Source organism: Globicephala melas, chromosome 6, assembly GCF_963455315.2.
Source record: "Globicephala melas chromosome 6, mGloMel1.2, whole genome shotgun sequence".
NCBI classification, from domain to species: Eukaryota; Metazoa; Chordata; class Mammalia; order Artiodactyla; family Delphinidae; genus Globicephala; species Globicephala melas.
In genome coordinates, this window is record NC_083319.1 from 27953678 (window position 1) to 27976167 (window position 22490).

General features: G+C 40.2%; 1 protein-coding gene and 1 pseudogene across 3 annotated transcripts in view; both read right to left on the reverse strand.

Moving 5' to 3' along the window:
* Nucleotides 1-22490, reverse strand: part of SLC44A1 (solute carrier family 44 member 1) — a 215010-nt gene that overhangs the window by 144626 nt on the left and 47894 nt on the right. For all 3 annotated transcript variants that reach the window (XM_030859133.3, XM_030859132.3, XM_030859131.3), the window contains exons 2-3: nucleotides 18918-19007; nucleotides 8058-8200 (exon numbers count right to left, since the gene is read on the reverse strand). In XM_030859133.3, coding sequence (XP_030714993.1) covers nucleotides 8058-8200; nucleotides 18918-19007 — 233 coding nt within the window. The remainder of the gene's footprint in view (nucleotides 1-8057; nucleotides 8201-18917; nucleotides 19008-22490) is intronic.
* On the reverse strand, nucleotides 10339-11663 carry LOC132597451 (Y-box-binding protein 1 pseudogene; annotated as a pseudogene).

Here is a 22490-nt window from a genome sequence, read left to right on the forward strand (position 1 = left end):
ATCTTACTAAGAAAGTAACATTGCCAGTTTTAAGCTACGTGTTTTTCAATGAATATTTAACACATACAAATGGTAAAAATATACAAATGTGAAATGAGAAAAATGCATTTCATCATTAAAATTCATATTCTTTATCTTACAGAGAAAGAAACACACAAGATTGCCTCCAAATTATTCAAAGCCTTCAGAGATTGTATAGGTGCTTTGGTTCCTTACGAAGTTTCTTTAGTTATAACTTTATTGATTTATATAACCTGCCCTTTCTTCTTTGCATGTTCTACTAAGTTTCTTTCATCTTTAAATGTTGGAAGGGAGAGGCCCCAAAAGCGGAAAGGGTGAGAAAGTAGAATCACTGTGTAGCTTACCAGAGACAGTATAGCATATAATGCAAAGAGCACTATACTAAGCATGGAGAGTGGAGAGCTAGTCCTGGTATTACTGTCTTTGTCAAGTCACTGATGTTTCCTAGACCCCCGTTTCTTCACCTATAAAATGAAGGGGCTCGGGGCTTCCCTGGTGGCGCAGTGGTTGGGAGTCTGCCTGCCAATGCAGGGGACGCGGGTTCGTGCCCCGGTCCAGGAAGATCCCACATGCCGCGGAGCGGCTGGGCCCGTGGTCCATGGCCGCTGAGCCTGTGCGTCCGGAGCCTGTGCTCTGCAATGGGAGAAGCCACAACAGTGAGAGGCCCGCATACCGCAAAAAAAAATAATAATAAAAAAAAAATGAAGGGGCTCAGTGATCTCAAGGGCCCTTCCAGCACAAACATTCTAAGCTGTGGATTTCTGGGGAATGAGACAGTTAAAGAAAAGAAGTAAAACTCACACTAGATACCCTGCTAAATATTATGAAGGTAACTGAAAAAGGTCTCAAATAAAATGCCCCCTATGGATTTTACTCACACATACATGCCATCAACCTCCTCAGACCTCTGCTTCCTGTACATCTTGTTGACACTGATTCATCTGAAATCTGAGAGGCATTTTAGGGCCACAGAGCTTTTATCAGTGATTGGGACTTTAATGGCTTCCTTAGAGAAAAGCCAAAAAGATAAAGAAGAACATTAGATTTGTGCAAAAAAAAAAGTACACACAAAACATTTGTGTATTAGAGGTACCTTCAGAACCTCTGCAGAAAGATCAATATTGATAAGTGAGATAAGCTGAGAAAACTTCTTAGAGCAACAGAGAAAGTGGACACTAAGCTGTATGTTAGGATTGTTTGCAGAATGGAGAACAGAGTTCTATTAATAATATAATGCCTATATCAAAATGATTAAAAGCAGTTCCCTACATACCCTCACCCGGTCTTATGATAGCCTATGTATACTAAGAGCCACTGCCACCTTGCCTTAGCCTCTCCCATCCCAAGCAACCAGAAAAGGGGACTATCCATGGAGGAAACACAGTACCTCCCCTCCTCCAATCGTCTTACCGGGGTCAACAGAGCTAGATGCTTTGCCCCCATATAGTTCTCATATACACTAATTCAGGTATCTTAGGACTAGAAGCATTTCTGCTTTATCCAAATTGATAAGGATAAAGCAGAGATTTGATGGATGATTTGATGATTTGCAAATCAAAACTATCATGATATCACCTCACACCAGCCAGGATGGCCATCATCAAAAAATCTACAAACAATAAATGCTGGAGAGGGTGTGGAGAAAAGATAACCTTCTACAGTGTTGGTGGGAATGTAAATTGGTACAGTCACTATGGAGAACAGTATGGAGGTTCCTTAAAAAACTAAAAATACGGGCTTCCCTGGTGGCGCAGTGGTTGGGAGTCCGCCTGCCGATGCAGGGGACACAAGTTCGTGCCCTGGTCTGGGAAGATCCCACATGCCGCGGAGCGGCTGGGCCCGTGAGCCATGGCCGCTGAGCCTGCATGTCCGGAGACTGTGCTCTGCAATGGGAGAGGCCACAACAGTGAGAGGCCCGCGTACGGCAAAAAAAAAACCCCAAAAAAACTAAAAATAGAGTTGTCATATGACCCAGCAATCCCACTCCTGGGCATATATCTAGAGAAAAACATGGTTCGAAAGGATACATGCGCCCCAATGTTCATTGCTGTTTACAATAGCCGAGACATGGAAGCAACCTAAATGTCCATCAATAGATGAATGGATAAAGAAGATGTGGTATATATATACAATGGAATACTACTCAGCCATAAAAAGAATGAAATAATGCCATTTGCAGCAACATGGATGGACTTGGAGATTATCATACTAAGTGAAGTAAGTCAGACAGAGAAAGACAAATGTCATATGATATCACTTATATGCGGAATCTAAAAAAAAAAACTTATACAAATGAACTTATTTACAAAACAGAAACAGATTCACAGACGTAGAGAATGAACTTATGGTTACCAGGGGGGAAGGAAGGAGGGAGGGATAGATTAGGAGTTTGGGATTGACATGTACACACTGCTATATTTAAAAGATAACCAATAAGGACCTACTGTAAAAATAAATAAATAAATATAAATTTTAAATAAGATAAAAATAGATGGGGCTTCCTTTCTGGGAACAATTTCTATAATAATAATGATTCTCTGTCTAAAAATTGACACATACACTCTAAGACTAACTTTATTTTACTTTTTTGTTTTTTTAAAAATTTATTTATTTTTGGCTGTGTTGGGTCTTCATTGCTGCATGCTGGCTTTCTCTAGTTGCAGTGAGCGGGGCCTACTCTTCGTTGAGGTGTGCAGGCTTCTCATTGCAGTATCTTCTCTTGCTGTGGAGTATGGGCTCTAGGCACTTGGGCTTCAGTAGTTGTGGCACACGGGTTCAGTAGTTGTGGCTCGCGGGCTCTAGAGCACAGGCTCAGTAATTGTGGCGCACGGGCTTAGTTGCTCCCCGGCATGTGGGATCTTCCCGGACCAGGGCTCAAACCCATGTCCCCTGCATTGGCAGGCAGATTCTTAACCACTGTGCCACCAGGGAAGCCCTAAGACTAGCTTTATGGTTTTGAAAATGATAGGCAATCTAGAATGTGGCAGAAGAGATATGTTTTTGGAATTGCCAATCAGAGTTCAAAATATATTATTACCATCCCAATCCCCACTACCAAATACCAAAAAAAATGGCTATAAGCCACACCCATGCTCTATAGTAACATTAATACCATAGCTCAGCTATAAATACAAGTCATTTTCTTCTCCGGGCCTTAGCTGGCACTCACAAATATTTGATGCAATGCTTTAAGGAGGTTACCTATTAGATAATCTTAAGGATCCCTTTCATCTCTGGCACTTTATGGTTCTAAGATACATGAGCTTTTCTACGTTGACCCAGCGTCAGAACTTTATTTATAGCATTGTTTCTAGGCAGAAAAGTTTTATACATCTCAAGCAACTGACTTAAAAATCAACTTTGGGAATATAATCCATTTGAAGTTGAGGCCTTCCAGTATCTCATAAAATATTGTCTGCCATGTTCCTATACATCTTTATTACTACAGTAAATATTATTTGGAGAAAAAGAACACATTATAATTAGAATGATTAAAAAAATAAACACAGACTTTTCTTTACTACTATAGAATTCTTACAGTCGTCTTGGTATCTTAAATTTTCTGGTTAGAACAGGTCAAAGACATTTCCCTTCCCATGACTCTCTTGACTTACCCCCTTCCTATTTTATTGCAATTCAATAAGCCCTTATGAAACAATTCTTGGTTTTTGAAATTTAGGAGTCATACAAAACATGGTGCTCCAGGGAGACAGAGCTGGGCAGTGTGGCACTGAGACTCTAAGATGCCCTAATTATCCCTACCTCCTATAATTCAGACCCCTCCCCTTAAGTTTGGGTGGGACCTGTGACTTGTTTCTAACCAGTAGAATATGGCAAAGGTGAGGGGATCTTACTTGCATAGTTACATTACATAAGACTGTAACTTCCATCTTGCTAGCAGACTCTCTGTATTGACTCCCTCCCCATTGGCTTTGAAGTAAGCTGCCATGTGGAGAGGCCCACGTAGCATGCAACGAAGGTGGCCTCTGGCTGACAGCCAGTAAAGAGCTAAGTCTCTCAGTCTAACAATCCTCAAGGGGTATGTGCTGCCAACAACCACCTGAGCTTGGCAGGGGAACTTCCCCAGTAGAACGCCGGCTCTGACCAACACCTTGACTGCAGCCTTCTGAGAGACTCTGAAGCAGGAGTCCAGCTAAGGCAAATCCAGATTCCTGACCCACAGGAACTGTGACATAATAAATGCCACTAAGTTTATGGAAATATTGTTACCTAACAACTGATCATTAATACAAGCAGATAAGAAGCACAGCATAATTAGAGAACAACTTAAAGGAAATAGAAATCCAAGTATAAAGTTCTGGGATAAAGTTAGTTTTGAAATAGTCCATAGAGAGGGTATGAGACCCACATTTTTTCAAGAATTCAGATTGGCAGAGAGGTAGAGGGACAGCACAGAGGTAGAATAAACTGAATACCATGGACAATAGTATCATTACACTGAGAAACGTGGCTAAGACTGAAGAGGTACATTGGGTCTAGGTCACGGTAGGGCTAAGTGGGCTCATTTTCAATACTGTAGATAATCACACAAAAGGAAAGGCTCTAGAGCAGGGAAATGACAGTAAAAAGTGCTTCAAAGAACTTAATCCTATCACAGTATAAAGGATGGAGAAGATTAGAGATAAGAAGACCAAGAATAGATATGCTGGCACAACAGTCTTCATGAGAGGCCAACAAACATTGGTGGGGGGGCGGGGCGGCAGCGCTGGGCAGGGGGTTCACATTCATGAATAATCAAAGGAATGCAAATTAAAACTATAAAACACCACTTTGTGATTGATCAGATTAGTACAAAAACTAATAATACTAGCAAAGATAAAACAATCTCAGACACTTTGTTGGTGGGAATGTAAATGAAACAGACTGTATGGAAAGGCACTTAGTGATATGCATTAATAATCTTTAAATATTCAGATCCTTAGACTCAGTAATTCACTTTGAGAACATATTCAAAAAAATAAATAATTTTTTTTTTGCGGTACGTGGGCCTCTCACTGTTGTGGCCTCTCCCGTTGCGGAGCACAGGCTCCGGACGCGCAGGCTCAGCGGCCATGGCTCACGGGCCCAGCCGCTCCGCGGCATGTGGGATCTTCCCGGACCGGGGCACGAACCCGTGTCCCCTGCATCGGCAGGCGGACTCTCAACCACTGCGCCACCAGGGAAACTCAAAAAATAAATAAATTTATTTACTCATTCAACAAACGTTTAATTGAGTGCCTACTACATTCCAGGTACTGAGGATACAGCAGTGAACAAAACAGACCTCACCTCTGCTTTCATAGAACTTAGAAGAGACCAACATTTAACAAAGAATCACAAAATAAATGTATAATTACACATTTTACAGGATAAAATGAGACAAATTATGAGCTTAAAAAAGATCTTTCTGGAAAGTAACATTTATACTGAGAGCTGAAGGATGAATAGAATTTAGCCCATGAAGAATAAGAGGATTTTTTTTTTCTGATAGAGGAAACAATATTCATGAAGGCAAAAAAGAGCTGTATTCAAGATTTTAGAGGATTCATTCATTAACTTATTCAACAACTATGTATGGAGGTTCTAGTAAGTACCAGGAACTAGGGGCTGAGGATAAGGGATGGGAGAAAATGATCAAGGTCAAGTTGAGGTAACAGCAGACAAAACAGATATAAAAATTTCTATAGGAATGGAAGGGCATGGTATTCATAATAAAGCCAAAGATGTGTGAAAAAGGAGGAAACCAATGCATTTGGCAGGAAAAAAAAAAAAAAGGATGGAGTATAGGTAACAAACACAAAGATTTTCTACCTCCTCTCAAATCCAAATAGGATAGACTTACCTGAGAAAGATATGTTCAAAACAGTACCATTCATTTATTTAAAAAATTACTACTTATAGATAGAAATACTTAGATGGCTCAGCGCTAAAAATGTTCATATGCAGAGAAGAAGAAGTAGAGATCAAAAATAAATTTTAGGGCTTCCCTGGTGGCGCAGTGGTTGAGAGTCCGCCTGCCGATGCAGGGGACACGGGTTCGTGCCCCGGTCCGGGAAGATCCCACATGCCGCGGAGCGGCTGGGCCTGTGAGCCACGGCCGCTGAGCCTGCGCGTCCAGAGCCTGTTACTCCGCAACGGGAGAGACCACAACAGTGAGAGGCCCGCGTACCGCAAAAAAAAAAAAAATTTAAAAATTAAAAAAATAAATTTTAAACATATATACATGAGTTAAGGCATAGCTATACTTGGGACACTACCCTACAAGCTATCCATGAATGTGTCTCAACTGTGCTAAGCATGCAAGGAAAGGGAACCACTTTTTCAGAAAAATAAGCAGGCTTTCTTTTCAAGAGGCCAAAATGTACATAGAATAATCTGAGGATTTGAAATTAAAAACTGATCAAATGAACCTAATAAGCTTAAGGATGAAGTGACAGCTACACAAACTTTATGGTAAGAATATGCTTGGAGTTACCAGCAAGTTAAAAAGGGAGCCATAAGAAAGATCACGACCTCATCTCAGCAGTAGACCTGAGGAAGTAGAGCCCTTTTCCTCCTGTCTCCTCAGTTATCTAAACGGTAATATTTTATGTTTGGTACATGTCAACAGCATTAAAGAGTTACAAATATTTGACACTACCTTCAAAAATATATATATATGCAGAACTCTGTACTATTTTTGCAACTTCTCTATGAGTCTAAAATTATTTCAAAATAAGAAGTTTGGGTAGATTTGCTACAACAAATAACACAAAGCCTAAAATTTGTGTTAATTTCATAAAGCAATCAAAAAGAAGGACAAATGAAACAATTCTCCAAATTATGCTCTGAGAGTCCAATTTTCACTTCTTCTGTTAAGGGATGCAGGTACCTATCAAGAGAAAAGCCCATGGTCTGTCTTGGACATCCACTGCCCACCAGACTTTTGGGGAAGTCATTCAATCTCTCTAAGCCTCTGCTACACCTACCCCACAGGTTGATATTATATACTTTTTGACTATGGCATACTATGCAAGTATTCATGATCATTATTTAGAATTATTTATTTGAACTGCATTATTCCTTCATTAAATGGAGGAATATCTCTAAGATATGATGAACTATTTGGATTTTTTTCAAGTCTTTGCATTTATCAAATGAATCTTCTACTTAATTAGGGGCTCAGATTTAACCAACACATTTATCTAACAGTAAATATAGTTATTATATCCCCCCAAATATAATAGAACTACAGTCTAAAAAATGTTTTTATCTGCTTTAGCCTTTTCCTATAAAGTTCATTAATGGAATTGGTTAACCTGTTACCTTAAAATTAATTCGGTTAATTCTGAAGACCTGTATTTATTTATTAGAGCTGTCTAATAAAGTTTGATGGGGCATAAATACACAGTTTGAACAAACATACTATCATACATAAAATGTTTGATGAAATATATTTACCCCATAGACATTAAAAATGAAAAAATAGCTCTTTTGAAGAAAAGAGGCGATTAAGTCAGGAATTTCATGAAATCCAAACGCTGAACCTTGAGAACCCAAAAGAAATTTCAAAGTCTGACAAAGAAAATATATCTCTTATAAAATTGGAAATCAATGTGTACTTATAAATGATGCAGCACAAAATGCTTTATTATAACTTTAATGTGTCAAAATCCATTATCCCTCTGCCTTCCATCAAGTACACTCTCAGGAAGAAAAATATTATATTATTTTCTGTGTTAAAACTTAGTGTACAGCCTAAAGGTGAGTTGGAAAACAGAGTACAAGAGTAACCCCCTCAAATCATGCATTTACTCATTAAAACCTCAAGGTAGCCCATTTTAACATGGCACCAAATTTTGTTTCCTGGAAAATGTATTTATAGACCAAAACTAGAAATGATTCAAGTGGACAGTTAAAAAGAAAATAAAAAAACATCATCAGGAAGCATATAAAAATAATATTCCGTAAGATATTATCTTTATAACAGTAAGAAAAGCAGGAGGCCCCCTCCCCTTCAAAGTTTCCAGTGTTCACCATTCAGCCAGTCTACTCACTTCCGGTGGGTGTGGTCCATGCCACTGTTTGGTATTGCTTCCAACTTTGCATTTTTCTGCCCACAGATATTTCCATAGCTGTCGTATCCTGACACTAGTCTTGCTGCTGCACCTGTTGCTACTGAAAAGCCACAAATAAATCCCTAGGGGGAAAAAAAACAGAAAAAAACATACAAATAAACCATTTCAATAGCAACAGTCACTACTTGATAAAATAATGAGCTGCTTTTGTCCCTTGAAGGGAACAAAGAGCTATCTTTCCTTTTGCAAACACTATTTCACTGTTTTCCTTGGATTTCACATAAGCGATATACAAAGCAGTCCACAGGGCAACACTATTTGCTACAATAACAAATCTCAAGCTTTTACATCATAAGGTTGTCTTTGCATTTTACAATAATAATAGCAGCTTCTCTGTATTGAACATCTGCTCAATGCCTGGATCTGTACCAGATGCTTCTCATACACTTTCTCTAATCCTGATGATGGGGAAACTGAGGCCCAGAGAGCAAATAAGTTGCCCAAGGCCGTAGAAGCTAGTAAAGATCAGAGCATAGATTCAGACCCAGCTTTCTTCATTCTTTAGTTTTATTTGGTTGTAAAAGAGTTCTGTTAAATGAACAACAGCAACAGATGAAAGACAAAAATTCAAAGAACAATAGGTATGTGGGTTTTGAATCACTATCACTTCAGTACACACAACACTTCTGTTCCCTTCCTGCAGTAAAGTTGTATACGAGCCAAAGAATTATACCATGAAGCACCGCCACGCTCTGAATATTGGAGACTCGAGGAGAGTGAGGCACTGGGTCCGTGTGCCGCAAAGGTCACTTCATTTCATGGGAATATGCTTCGCCACAGTGCCAAAGGCAAACGGTACTTCCTTCAGAACTGCATCATGCTTGCTAAATTGAGGATGCACTGACCAAAGCAAAGCAAAGCAATAAAACCCTACACTCAACTGCAGGCTACTGGTCATTAAGAACAGGAAATAAGGTGAGTCACTACTAATAAACTGACTGAATTGGGAGAAAGGACGGGGGTTAAGAAATATTCTTGCAACACGGTCATTAAAAAGGCTGAGTTTTTTGTTATCTTTATTAAACTGACGAATGAAGATAGAGATTATCACTGTTTCACTCATCACAGCCAAGTATCATGAATAGTACTTACCTAAGCAGCCCTGCTAGAGCTCAGGTCTACACTGGTAAATACTGTACTCATATGCAATGCCTCAAAGGATTTCCCCCTTAAACCTACTTTCCTAAAAAGGCAAACAAACTCTTTTTTCTAAATAGCTCCTCTATGTTTATCGTGCAGGTAAGGAAAATGAAGGGGGAAGCGTAGAGAGTGTAGGTCTACCTAGTGAAAACGTCTTGAAACTACGCTTTGTAAGAAAGTGGACTTGGAGCAGAGACTATGCCTGATTCGCTACCCTCTCACCCTCTGATCCTTTTGCCAAGTTATTTTACTTCCCTGTGCCTCAATCTACTCACCTGTAAAATGAAGATAATGAGTGTTGCTCTTAAGGCTGCTGTAAGGATTAAATGAAACAATCCAGTAAGGGGTTAAGAATCCTGTTTGGCACATAGTAAAGGCTCAATAAATGTTGGCTATTACAGTCGCTAGAAATGAGAACATGTTGTAAGGGAAAGACCAAGGGCTTTGGAGTCAGATAAACCTGCACTGATCAGTGGAATACTGATGAGTCCATTTTCTACTCAGGTGACCTTGGACAAACTTGCTTAATTCTCCATGCCTCACTTTACCCATCTCTAAGTTGGGGCTAAAACCACTTACCACTAAGGCTGCTGTGACAAATACCTAAGATAATAATGTAAAGTGTCTGTCTCAGTACATGTTAGTACCCTTCTGCCTCAAAGCACAGCTAACTGCTAGCACTGGAGTTAGGCATAGGCTGGTCAGTATTCACTCATTCACCCTCACCCTGGTTTCCCTCTCCCTCTCTCCTGACTCCTCCAAGGAGACTGCAGGGCAATTAGTCCCACCTCAGAACTTCAAGCCAATATTAAGACATGAGAAAAATATGTATACTCCCCAACATACATATGCATGTGCAAATCAGCATGCCGTTTTTTAAAAATTTAAGGCCTTTATTAACAGGTGCTTGCAGTTTGTTGACTTTTTTGAAAAAATCAACCTGTAAACTTTTATTACAAATTAAAAATGAGGTTCTTAAAAATCTCAACTTGACCAGATATGAAACAATTTAAAAACCTTTAAAGGTGTATTGAGAAAAACCAGGCTTTTTTTAAAAAAAAAAAAACACATTTGTCATTACCAAAAAGATACGTCTTTAGGTAAAAATAATAAAAACCTCATGCTGCATAGATAATGCAGATAGCTCTAGTTATCTGGTCAGCAGGCAAAAAGCAAGCACTTAAGGTCTTCAGCTCCAATCTTTTGTTCATTGCTTATTGCTGGAATTTCGTATTCATTTCTTCTTGTTGGATGACTAAACCGGATGATGGTAGAGATGGTAAACTGGCATTTACTCAGCCCCGCCCTGCTCAGCCTCGGGAGCAGACAAGCGGACGAATTCTCAGCTGGTGGATCATCGGCTGCTTTTGTCTCTTCGCCACCTTGTGGTTTAGGGTTTTCTGGGCGTCTGCGTCTGTAATTGAAGTTGCGGCGGTACCGACGTTGAGGTGGCTGCTGACCTTGGGTCTCATCTCCTTGATTTTCCTTATCTTCTTCATTGCCGTCCTCTCCGGGCTGTCTCTAGCGAGGAGGGCCCCTGCGGAATCGTGGTCTATAACCCCGATACATATTCTGTCTCACTGGTCTACCTTGTTCTCCTGCGCCCTGGTTGTCAGCACCCTACATCACCTCTCCCTGCACAGGAGGGTTGGAATACTGTGGTCGACGCCCATAGGGTCTCCGCACGCAGTAAGGTGGGCACCTTCGCCTGCGGTAGGGCCGCCGCTATTGGGCCTGGCCTTCAGGAGCGCTCTCCGATCCCCCATCCTTTTCCCCGCTCTCACTGATTTGGTAATTCTGCTGGTAATTGCGGGGAGGACCCCTGCGACGTGGAGAGCGTCTATAATGGTTATGGTCTGCTGCACATTGACTGCCTTGCGCTGGAACTCCACCAGGGCCTGTAACATTTGCTGCCTCCGCGTCCTTTTCTCCTTCAACGACATCAAACTCCACAGTCTCTCCATCTCCTACGCTGCGAAGGTACTTCCTGGGGTTCTTTACGGCAGTCTGGTGTGCAAATACATCTTCCTTGGTGTCATTCCCGTTGATGAATCCCTACCCGTTTCTTACAATGAACCATTTTACCGTTTCCAAAACCTTCGTTGCGATGACCTTGTCGTCTCCACCGGCAGGCGCTGCTGATATGAGGCCGCCTGTGCCGCGGCGCCCTGCGCCGCCGCTGCCCGTCGTGCAGGGCGTGGTGTTGGCAGCGCTGAGGGCGGCGGGCGGCTGCCGGGTCTCGGCCTCGCTGCTCCTGGTTGCGGCGACGGTAACTGGGGCCCCCTGCAGCAGCTGCGGCTCCTCCCAGGCTGTGATGGTAACTAGGTCGGCGGAAGCGGTGGCACTGCTCGGGGCTCTCTGGGGTCCGCTCTCCCAGCATGCCATTTTAAGCATATCCTTGAACTTCAAATTAGGAAGCCCTACACTAAACAAAACTGGAGGTGGAGGTAAATATTGGAGGTTTCATGGCTAACTTTTCCAATACAGCTCTTTAACAAGAAGAATCACAGAGTAATAGAAAGGGAATCCAGAAAGTTCTGGATTCAAACCCTCATTCTACCACTTACTACCTGTATAACTTTGATCCAGTTACCTACTTAGATGTTTCCTCCTCATCTCTGACACAAAGTAATATCAACTGTTTCACAGCCTAATGATGAGGACTAAATGAGATAATGCATCTCTAACTTCTAGCTGGTCTGGTACATGGCAGGTGATCAATGTATGGTGCCTGTTAGTGAGAAAGTCAGACTAAAGAGGTTGACAACAGTAATTGGGGACAAACCAAAAACCCCTTCAGTTCTCTATTTTAGACAAGACTTTCTAAGGGGTCAGGGAAAGTGAGAACTAGTGTCAGTCATTTTGTTATGACACAGAAACATTCAGACCACAATTACACTCTTCTTTCACTACTAGTCTAAAATAGGAAAGCCCTTGCATAATTAAAAGGTTATGTTCTTCTTTCACTTTTTATACAAATATTCTTCTTATGTTTATAAGTACTTTGTGTTGCAGATTGCCTTAAATGGTTTCTGATTTCCCTTTATGACTATTTTTAACAATACTGTGGGACATGTGGTTTTTGTGCATGTGTGTGTGTTTGTGTTGTTTTTTTAAAAAATCATAAGCCACCTCATATCCCTCTGGGATGTAGGCAGAGTATAAATTATAAATGTTACATATATATTGGTAAAATGGAACACTGACATATTTTCACAGAGGCCATTTAAACTTCTTAGTAGCTTCCCAAAGCGTTAGGGTGGAGAGGGTAAAAAGCTGCAGCAGAGAAGGAAGGAGAATAGGAAGCTAATAAGATAGAAAGAAACCAAGACTGTTATTCCAGAGACTTCCCATATGGTACAAGTAGTGACAATGGAGAACTAGGCCAAATATAATTAAAAAGACAATCTCCTTTTTTAAAAAAATGTGAAATCCAAATGCAGGAAGCAATACAGTTTCAAATGAGAAAAAATGTGGTACATGAAATTAAAATAGGCTGAGAGAAATTTTACAGAACGCACTCAATAATTTAATGGCTCCGTGAGGCGGATGGGGGCCGTACTCAACAGAAGGAAATCACATTAACTAAGCAAATGATAAGGGGGACGAGGAAAGCTTTTATACACCTAGAGCAGGGAGCAATCACTAGAGAGAAAGTAAGTCTATTAGTAAGGAAGAGAATCCTGGCTAAAATCTTAAAATGACTAAGCTATTGAAGTGCTTTCAGAACTGCTATCTGAAGAGAGAGAGAAGGAGCAGACAAATCTAATAACAAACAGGAGGTGACTCAAATCAGATAAAGGGATGCAGGGATGGTAGATCACAGGCAAGATCTGGCAACTAATAAGTACCTACTGCCTACGTCAGAGAAAAGACAATTTGCTAATTAATGAACTGTGCTCATTTCCCCTTCACATCACAGGGTTTATTAGTTCAACTTAAGTAAGAGTTTTGGCTTAGTTTCATTCACTGTCAGTCAAAAAAAGGGACATATTTTATTTCACAAGCTGTTCGAATTTCACACGTGGAGAGCATTTGCCGTGCAACTGAGCAAGGCAGAGGCCTTAGTTTCTCTCTGAAGAAAAAAAAAGTCAACAAAACATGCATGAGGGGTGGGGATGGGGCATGAATATGGCATTATGAAGCATACTTCAAGATAAAAAGATGGGGGAAAAAGACTCAGGCTTACAGCCTTCTCCCGGGGATTAATGAAAATATATCCAGGCTTTTTTCTCAAAGACTTCCTCTCTTATCTCAATCAACACTTGGAGTCAGTCTGCTAATAACTAATTTGTCAAACTTCAGAGTAACACTTGGCTTCTCTTCCTCCTGTTCTGAGAACCCTGAGACAAGGGGGCTATTAGGACCCAGCAGACGGGATAGAATTAGAATGCCTGATGCAGAACTAATACTTATGCAAGCAAATTTCAAAAACAAAGTTAAAAGCTTTGCCAATCTGCCAGATTTCTGGATTTCTTTAAAGTTTAATAGGATACATTACTCTAAGAAAGAAGAAAGAGGAAAAAAACAAGAATGGTTGGAAGTCTAGGAAATATCCACTCAATAGGCATTTATTGAGCACATAAAAACGCAAGATGCCGTGCAAGGTACAAAGGGTTATAATATGTAAAGTTCACCCTGAAAGAACGGAAGTGTTCTCAAAAGAGAAGAATCATGGGGCATGAGGGAGCAAAATCAGAGAGAGGTTCAGTTTCATGGGCAGCTCGAGCAATGGAAAAGAAAACACAAAGAACATGTACTGAGAACTGAACCCAGCTCTTTTGCAAGTACTCATGATCCCAGACAAGTCACTTTAAATTCTCTGAGCCTCAGTCTCCTTACCTGTCATTAAGAATGGACTAGATTAATCTCAAAAGCCCTTTCCACTTCCAAAATGTTATGATTCTAAGGGAAAGTACATACAGAGTAAATTTTTTCAGGGTATACTTCCAGGGAGAAGTATAGGCCCTTCTGATCCACTATAATGACTGAGTGGGGAAGGGGCGGGAGGGGATGTAGATTAAAAGTAAATGGATTTAACTGAACTGTACATTTAAAAATAGTTAAAATAGTAAATTTTAAGTTATGTATATTTTACCACAATGATAAAAAAAAAGAAAAACCAAAAGATTTAACAGAAAGTAGGTAGCCACTTGGATCAGGTGACCTTAAGGTGATTTTTGGCATGCTGTTCTTCCTATTCTATCATCCTGCCAAAGCACAGCCCATCACACAGGTGACGAAACACTGCAGTGAGTCTTTGAGTCTTTCACTTTGTGCTGCATACTCCACAATGGTTAATGAGGTAGAAACACTATGCTCTAAGAACTAGACTACGGCTATAAAATAAAAAAGGTCCTTGAAAGCAGTCTGCAGGGACGACCTATGCAGACCTATAATGGCTCCTAAATCCAGCTCTAGTCCAGATCATTCTCCAAAATTCCAGCTCTGTATTTTCAACTGCTTATCCCTACCCACACACTGTACATGTCCACAACCCACCTCCTTCCACATTTCCCCAGACCACTTCCCCTTCCTGCATATGCCGTATCTCCGTTAGCAGCACCGTTCCTGACTAGACTGCACAGCTAGGATCTGGAGTGAGAGGACTCTAGTGTCCTAACTCTGCACTAGAGGAAGCAGGAATGCTAAACTCTTTGCTCAGAGTCTGAAATATTGACTAGACCACATTTAACTGGCAGGTGAGGTTACTGTGTCCTACAGGTCCATGTTCTTAACAGCAACTTCTTTCGTTGTTCCCAATTCCGGGCAACAAAGAAGGGACTGACTATCTCTTGAGGCCTTGCCTTCTAACTCTTCTACTCTGGGTTCAGTGCTGCCGCCACTGTGTAATCTTAGACAAGTTATTCAACATACCACTGTGCCTCCTTATCTGTAAAGTGGGAATGATGATAACAGTAGTATCTACTTCACTGAGCAGTTGTGAAAATTAAATCTGTATTGAGTGCAGAGAACAGTACCTAGTCCATAAGTAAGCAGCAATAATGATCAGGGGTAAGTTGTAGGAGGTATCTGTGTCTTCTATTTTCCAAGGTACGTACTCCTGTTAGGACCATCCAGACTCCTCTTTTTCCTGACTTTTGAGGTAAGATATCTGGGCAGATTGGGTCCAGGTGGATCTCTTTCCTTTCCTCTTCTCACATCTACCTCTACTTGGGACAGAATGAAGTCAGACTATCAAAGGTGGGAAGAACCTTGAGTCCATGTGGGCCAAGCTTCATTCCACAGGTCATGTTTACCAAGGAATTCTTTACTGGGCATAATCAAGTGACTGCTTGGCTACTAACAAAGTAGTGCTTTGTTTATCCATCCCACTCTTATTCCTTCATGTGCACAGAAACTGTGGTTTGGAACCTACAAGGAGCTGGAGTAGGATTTGAGCTGAAAAAGCTTACACAGAACCCATAACACAAGAATCTCTTAGTCATCCTTTATCTGTTTCCCACTTGCCCGCAACACTGGTGACACCAAATATTATTGATCCTGCTCCTTCACTCTCTCTCCTCTCCTTTACTATTTCCTTATTTCAGGTTTTTCACCTCTTATCTAGACTCATCTGAACTGTTGCATCAGCCTCTGAACTGGTGGCCTGAAATCTCTTCCCTCTTTACAATGACTTTACATTTATTTTGGCTACCAGGGCCATGTTTCTAAACCCAGCCATATCATTTCTTGCTTAAAACTCTTCAGTAGTTTATCAGTGCCTACAACAGTGGGTCTCAACGCTGGCTGAACATTAGAACCATAGAGATTAAATCAGATTCACTGGGGTGGGGCCCAGGAACGAGTATTTTTATTCTAATACCAGCTAATTCCAATATGCAGCTAGTGTTAAGAACCACTTGTTTACTATCTTAATGGAAAATAAAAATTTAGAAGTACAATGCTACATGTAATTTTTTAGAACAGGGTAAGCATATGTCCAATAATTTCAAAATATTGAATAAGTTCGAATGTGGAAGACGATAGCTCTCACAAAGGCTGATAGCAATTTACTTTGAAAAATACTCTAAGTTCTAGACAAGCATGGAAAAACCTTAAAAGTAAGGGAAGAAATAAAAGAGAAGTACAAGTATTTATGATGAGATGAACATGTATAAATAAAAAGATTTAATGGTGAAAATGAGTAAAAGATGACAAGATCTTAAAATATTTCAGAACTACAGAATAGATACCAAGGAGTGAGCAAAGAACTGCAAGTAAGGGCAGTGAGTAAAGTTATAGTTTGAGTAATGGGCTGCAAAGATTGACTATAAAAGCAGAAGCAACTGGGCCACTAGCTGAAAAGAATATAGGCAGAAAGTTCCGGTTCCTATTCTATTTTTGCCTTTCATGGGCAGCAGTATATTCTTAGATAAGCTAATACTTAATCTCACTACACTTTGCCTGTAAACTGGGGATAAAACCCATTTCATAGTGTAACTGGGAGAATTTAGTGAGATAAATACATATATGAAAGCATCAAGCCCATGATAATCCTCAAAAAATATTTGTTGAATGTTTCTCTGAAAGGTACTATGGAATGAAATCCAAAGGCAAAAACAAAATACAACTTTTAAAAAACATACAAAACACATACTCAGAAGACCAAAAAAAAACTCTGGTCTATTGTTGTTCCAGTAAGGCGTGCAACAGAACTTTGAGATTTCTCCAGTTTCCACATGGCAAAATTTGATGTTAGCTCAGCTCCAAGATGGTAATCCATAAAAAGAATCATTCCAAAACAAATAATGCTATGCCTGCATTTAAGAGTACACACAGGGGGTCTTAATTACCATCACACTGAAATTAACAGTATATTAATTACCACTGCATTACAACGTTTCAGTAAACAAATGGCTCCTTACTCTCTGGTCACTCCCAAATCAGCCTATTAACATTAATGATTGCACTTTCCTGAGCTATTTTAGCACAGAAAATCAAAAGTACCTCGGGTGGCAGGTACGTATTTTTATAAACATAATTTTGAAAAGTCAGCTGCTATTTATCCCAGGGTGAAATTCAGGGGTGGGGAGAGGTTGTAGACTAGTTCTGTTAGCAAAGAATGTTCTCCACACTCTGATGCTGCATTTCAGCTGCTACTCCATTAAACTAAGTAGACTCTTGAACAACATCTTACAAGTCCTAAGTTAGGAAATGGGTATTTTGATGTTTTCTAAATATCCTAGATTTGATGAAACTGAGCTGTCTATTATCTTTAAAACTAACACTCTTTATTTTACTGGATTTATTGTATCTCATCAGAGTTCACTGCTTTCTTTTCCTTGATTCAGGAGCTGGACTGGTGCCTACACTTACGCCTATTAGCCACGAATAGGGTTGTTCTGTGCTTCTCAAATGACATTTTTGAGGTGGGCAGCCGCAGAGAGACGCAGAATAGGATTACCTAAAAAGTAGTAATAAATAAAAAATAACAAGATTCCTAAAAAAAAAAAAAAAAAGGTATGGGAAAAAGGAGGTTAAATACACTCACACTTGAGTGAAAAAAAAAAGGGTGCCTGAGGTAGCATGATTGTGTTTCCAGCTGCAAAGCCTAAGGAAAGAGAGAACAATACTGTCTGCGTGATCCCCTGATCCCCTCGAGGGAGAGGAAACTAAGTGGCAGAAAAGAGCACTGGCCTGGAAGGTAAAGAGTCCTGGGCTCTGTTCCCAACTCTGCCATTCACTAACAGTGTGGCCTTGGGATGTTCATTATCATCTCTGGGGTCTGATGTTCTTAACGTATATAATGAGGGTGATGCACCAGATGAGGATTTCTAAGTCCTTGCTAGCTCGAAATATCGGCTAGCTCTAAAACAGCTGCTTTCTACCTTTTTTCCAGCCCAGCACACTGGTGGCAGTGACACTAAAGTCCCTGAACCCTGTGTGGAAACCCCTGCAGGGTAGAGAGGGGATGCAATCTGAGTAAGCACAGCCCCAGCACTTTGCACTCTGTTCCTCCATCCTCCGCACCCACTGGAAAATCACCAGCTCCCGTGACCTCTGACTGAGAGATGCCACTTATTACAGTAGACACGGCAGGCAGCAGGAGCCTAGTATGGGTCGAAGGAGGAAGAAGCAGGGAGAAACCAGCCTCCTTCTAGGAAGAACTAAAAGATGTCAGAACTGGAAGCACTGTAGATATCATCTAGCAAAACCTCTAATTTTATACAAAAGAACACCAAGTCCCTGAAAGGAAACTGAATGGCACAAAAATAACCATCAGGTTTGTGTGACTGGGTTGGATGAATACTCAGGACTTGACCCCATGACCATTGCTCTGCTCACCATCCCATCAAGATCATAGTTCACGGATATTTTGGTCAAATGACCTGGCTTTCTGAAATGGGCTAGTCAAAGACATAGAGTTTCAATTATTCCTTAATTTTGATCACAGTTTTCATGCAAACCAAAAAAAAAAAAAAAAAAGTCAAGGGGTACCAAATACCACTTAACTGTATGGGGAAAAATAACCTGCTTCAATGGTATCCTAGGACTTCCAGATGTAAGCAATTCAAGAGGGGTTATTTATTTATTTACAGATATAAATAAATAAATAACAAGTTCCCTCTTTAAACTAACTCCCCGTCATCCCCTCGGATCATGAGTTCAGGTTCTGAGGCTCTGTGAGTTTCTTACCATCCCAATGCAGAACAGGATAAAAAGCAGCAGCCACGGTATGTCTGTGCAACAACGGTCCTCCAGTGGCTTCCATTCTCGTTTGGAGCTCTAATTGAAAACACAAAGAGAGTGGTAAACGTGAATTTCAGTTAAAGTTAGGAAGGTGCAAACATGCCATCGATACCTAGATCCCTTCTTTTCCTGACAAATTCCTATTGAACCTTTCAGTTCAATAGGAACCTCAAATATCTGTCACCTTTCTGTGAATTTTACCCTAACACCCACCTCTCTTCCTGGCCAGGACTGATTCCAATGCTGTTTTGGTACCTCTATTAGAGCAGTTAGCATGCTGAATTATTATTGATTGAGCTGTGCCCCTAGCAGAGCATGAACTTTGCAAGGGAAGAGGCCACTTCTCATTTCCCAGCGTCCAACATGATGCTTGAGGGTTCATGGTATATACTTAGTAAGGGCTTTTTTAAATTAATAAACAAACAAATTCTTCCAACATCAATCTTGGTGGTAGCTTTTTCTTTGTATGTCCAGAGGCTAGACTTAAAAATGTAGAACGTGCTTTCTACATGTTCTCATCTAGGAAGGAAGCTCTTTAATTATGAATTCCTATTGAGGGGTAGACTCTTCTAAGTCTAATAAAATTCAGGAACAAAAAACTAAATTAAAACACTTTTACAGACAGATCTGGGCAACTCCTAAACCACCATCCACAGATTTTCATTCTGTTTTTAGAAAGTGTAAAGAGTTTTTAGATCAAACACAAAGATTCCCTAACTAAAAAGCTAAAGGCATTCTAAAAGTTAACTTGCAAAGTACTGATTGGAATTGAATGCATTTTTTTTTTTCATACAGCGATAGTCTTAGGTTCTCAAATCAGCTCACAAATTCCCTTTAACCAGAATGTAACTGAAATAACACTCTTGAGCTTTCTAATGAACAAAAATCCCTGAGTCTCACACCTTTTCCTGGAAACAGTAAGCAGAGAAGGGAGAGAGAAGGTAGCCTTGGGAAACTTATGAGAAAAGTTCCTGCAAAAAGAAGGCCAGGGCCTCCAGTGGCTTCCATGACAAGATCCAGGAAGCTATCCGGAGAAGGCCTGTCAGTAGGAAAGGACAGCAGCACAAGGTGTGGTAAGAAGATAAGAGAGCCCTCTAGTATAATTAGTACGTAGAGTTCAAGAGTGGGGACCCAGTTCTTAATAAGGTTTGCTTAGCTTTCTCTCCTTCTAAAACAGTTTTTAACTTTGACAACCTGATGAAAGCTATAGATTCTTTTCTTAGGAGATAAGCATAACTAAGTTGCATAATTTTCTTAAAAGTTTAGGGAATTCAGACCCCAGGTTATGAAACCCAACTTTAAAATACCTGCCTATGGACACTGAGGGCAAAGCGCTGGAGCTACAAACACTCCTTCCTGACCCCTAAATGCTAACCAGACAAATGCCTTTCCCTTCCTCAGTGTCTTATACACTGTTAGTTTTTCACAAACAACAACAAAAACCACTACCCTTGATAGCTTGTTCCCAGACACCCACACAAGAAAACAAAAGAGCACTAGTTAGTCATGGAGAAAAACCTCACGCCAAGGCTCTAACTAGCATTAAAAACCAAGAGCGAGTAGGCAGTGTTTTCCAGAGGAATATAACACTATGGCAACTGGATAAAGGACTCTGTCCTCTCCTTGGCTCTGTCATTAGTTAGTTACATGACTTTAGATAAAACGCTTCATCTCCCTGGGTGGCAGGAAGAAGTGAGATTAAATCTCTTAGGTTCCTTCCAACTCTAAAAATCTATGGTCAGGAATGCAGTTTTGTGAAAATTTGTGCAATGACAAAAAAACTGCAAAAATAATTTGACATTATTCCCTGTGTTATTCAAATAAGAATGCACGCATTGTGGTCTGTGTTTTGGAAGACAGTTGTTCATAGTATGAATAAAGAATGTTTCTTTGTATTAAATAATTTCAAGCTTGAATAATACCCATTATAGTAAAATTACTTACAAACACAGAACTTGGACACATCTTTGAAATTCATTACATTTACTCTAAGGTGATTTCCAGAGCAATGGCTACTTTGAAATACTATATTTGTTTATCTTAACAAACAGTATGTATTAGGGGAAGGCAGCGGAGGGGGGTGCGGACAAGTCTCAGACTGATTGAGCATTTTCTTTATCCACAACTATTTTCTTCGTATTTTTACTTCAGACCAACATTCAGCTTTTAATGCTTAAATTTTTACCTATAACATAAAGAAGGTAGAATTTCATTTTGACCAGAAAAACACAAAGATTCAATATCTCAACAGTCAACTTACTGTGGGCCACTTCTGGGCCAAATACATAGAAAACCTTTCACTGGGGATGAGAAATGGAGAAGGGGTAGGAGTTACATTTATAAAACATAGAGTACAACACGGAGTAGAAGAATACAAAAAAAGGAGGTAGTCACCTCACTCAGATAAAGAAAGGCTTCTCCAGGAGGGGCAGCTTACCTCATAGGCTATTCTGAGGATTAAATGTGAGCATCTGTCACACAGTAAGCACTAATTCTTGGTTATAATTCTTATTTATCAATACTCACTTTTCAGTTAACCTTCTCGCTATTGTAAAAATATCCCTTTACCAGGTGGACCTTTCCACTAAAAGGACAGAAAGAATATTAAATTCACCTTTTCCCCTTCTATTACTAAAATTTTGACTTAATGGTGGCATCTTTCATTTTAGCTACTGTTTTTAATGCTTTCAGTTATTGATTACTATTAACTAGGCACTATACCCAAAGCTTTATACACATTACTTTCAAAATAGCTCTCTGATGTATGTATCATCCCTATTTCACAGCTAAGGAAACTCAGGCTCAAAAGTTAAGTAATCAGGGGCTTCCCTGGTGGCGCAGTGGTTGAGAGTCTGCCTGCTAATGCAGGGGACACGGGTTCAAGCCCTGGTCTGGAAAGATCCCACATGCCGCGGAGCAACTAGGCCCGTGAGCCACAACTACTGAGCCTGCGCGTCTGGAGCCTGTGCTCCGCAACAAGAGAGGCTGCGATAGTGAGAGGCCTGTGCACCGCGATGAAGAGTGGCCCCTGCTTGCCACAACTAGAGAAAGCCCTCGCACAGAAACGAAGACCCAACACAGCCAAAAATAAATAAATAAATTTCAAAAAGCAAAAAAAAAAAAAGTTAAGTAATCAGACCAAGGTTTCACAACTGTGCAACCAGAATTTGAACCCAGGTCTGTGGCCACAAAACCAAATCTGATGAAAATATCATTCATTTTGCACTAGTCAGTAAAGAGCAAAAACACCTCCATTAGTTTTTCCTCACACAGCAAAATTTGGGAGCCAACCCAATAATTTAAAATCCTATAGGCACAGCGAAAAAGAGAGATGTTTTATGAGCCATGAAATTTTTCAAGCAAGTCAGGAAACCCAACAGTTGAAAGAATTTAATGATTCTTTAACAGACTTAACCAAGTGGTAACTGGATTTAATGCTGTCTGTTTCTTCCAATTAAAATCCACATAGACTTAGCAAAAGTAAAATGTTTTGCAAAAGCACTTTTTAAATGTGATTTT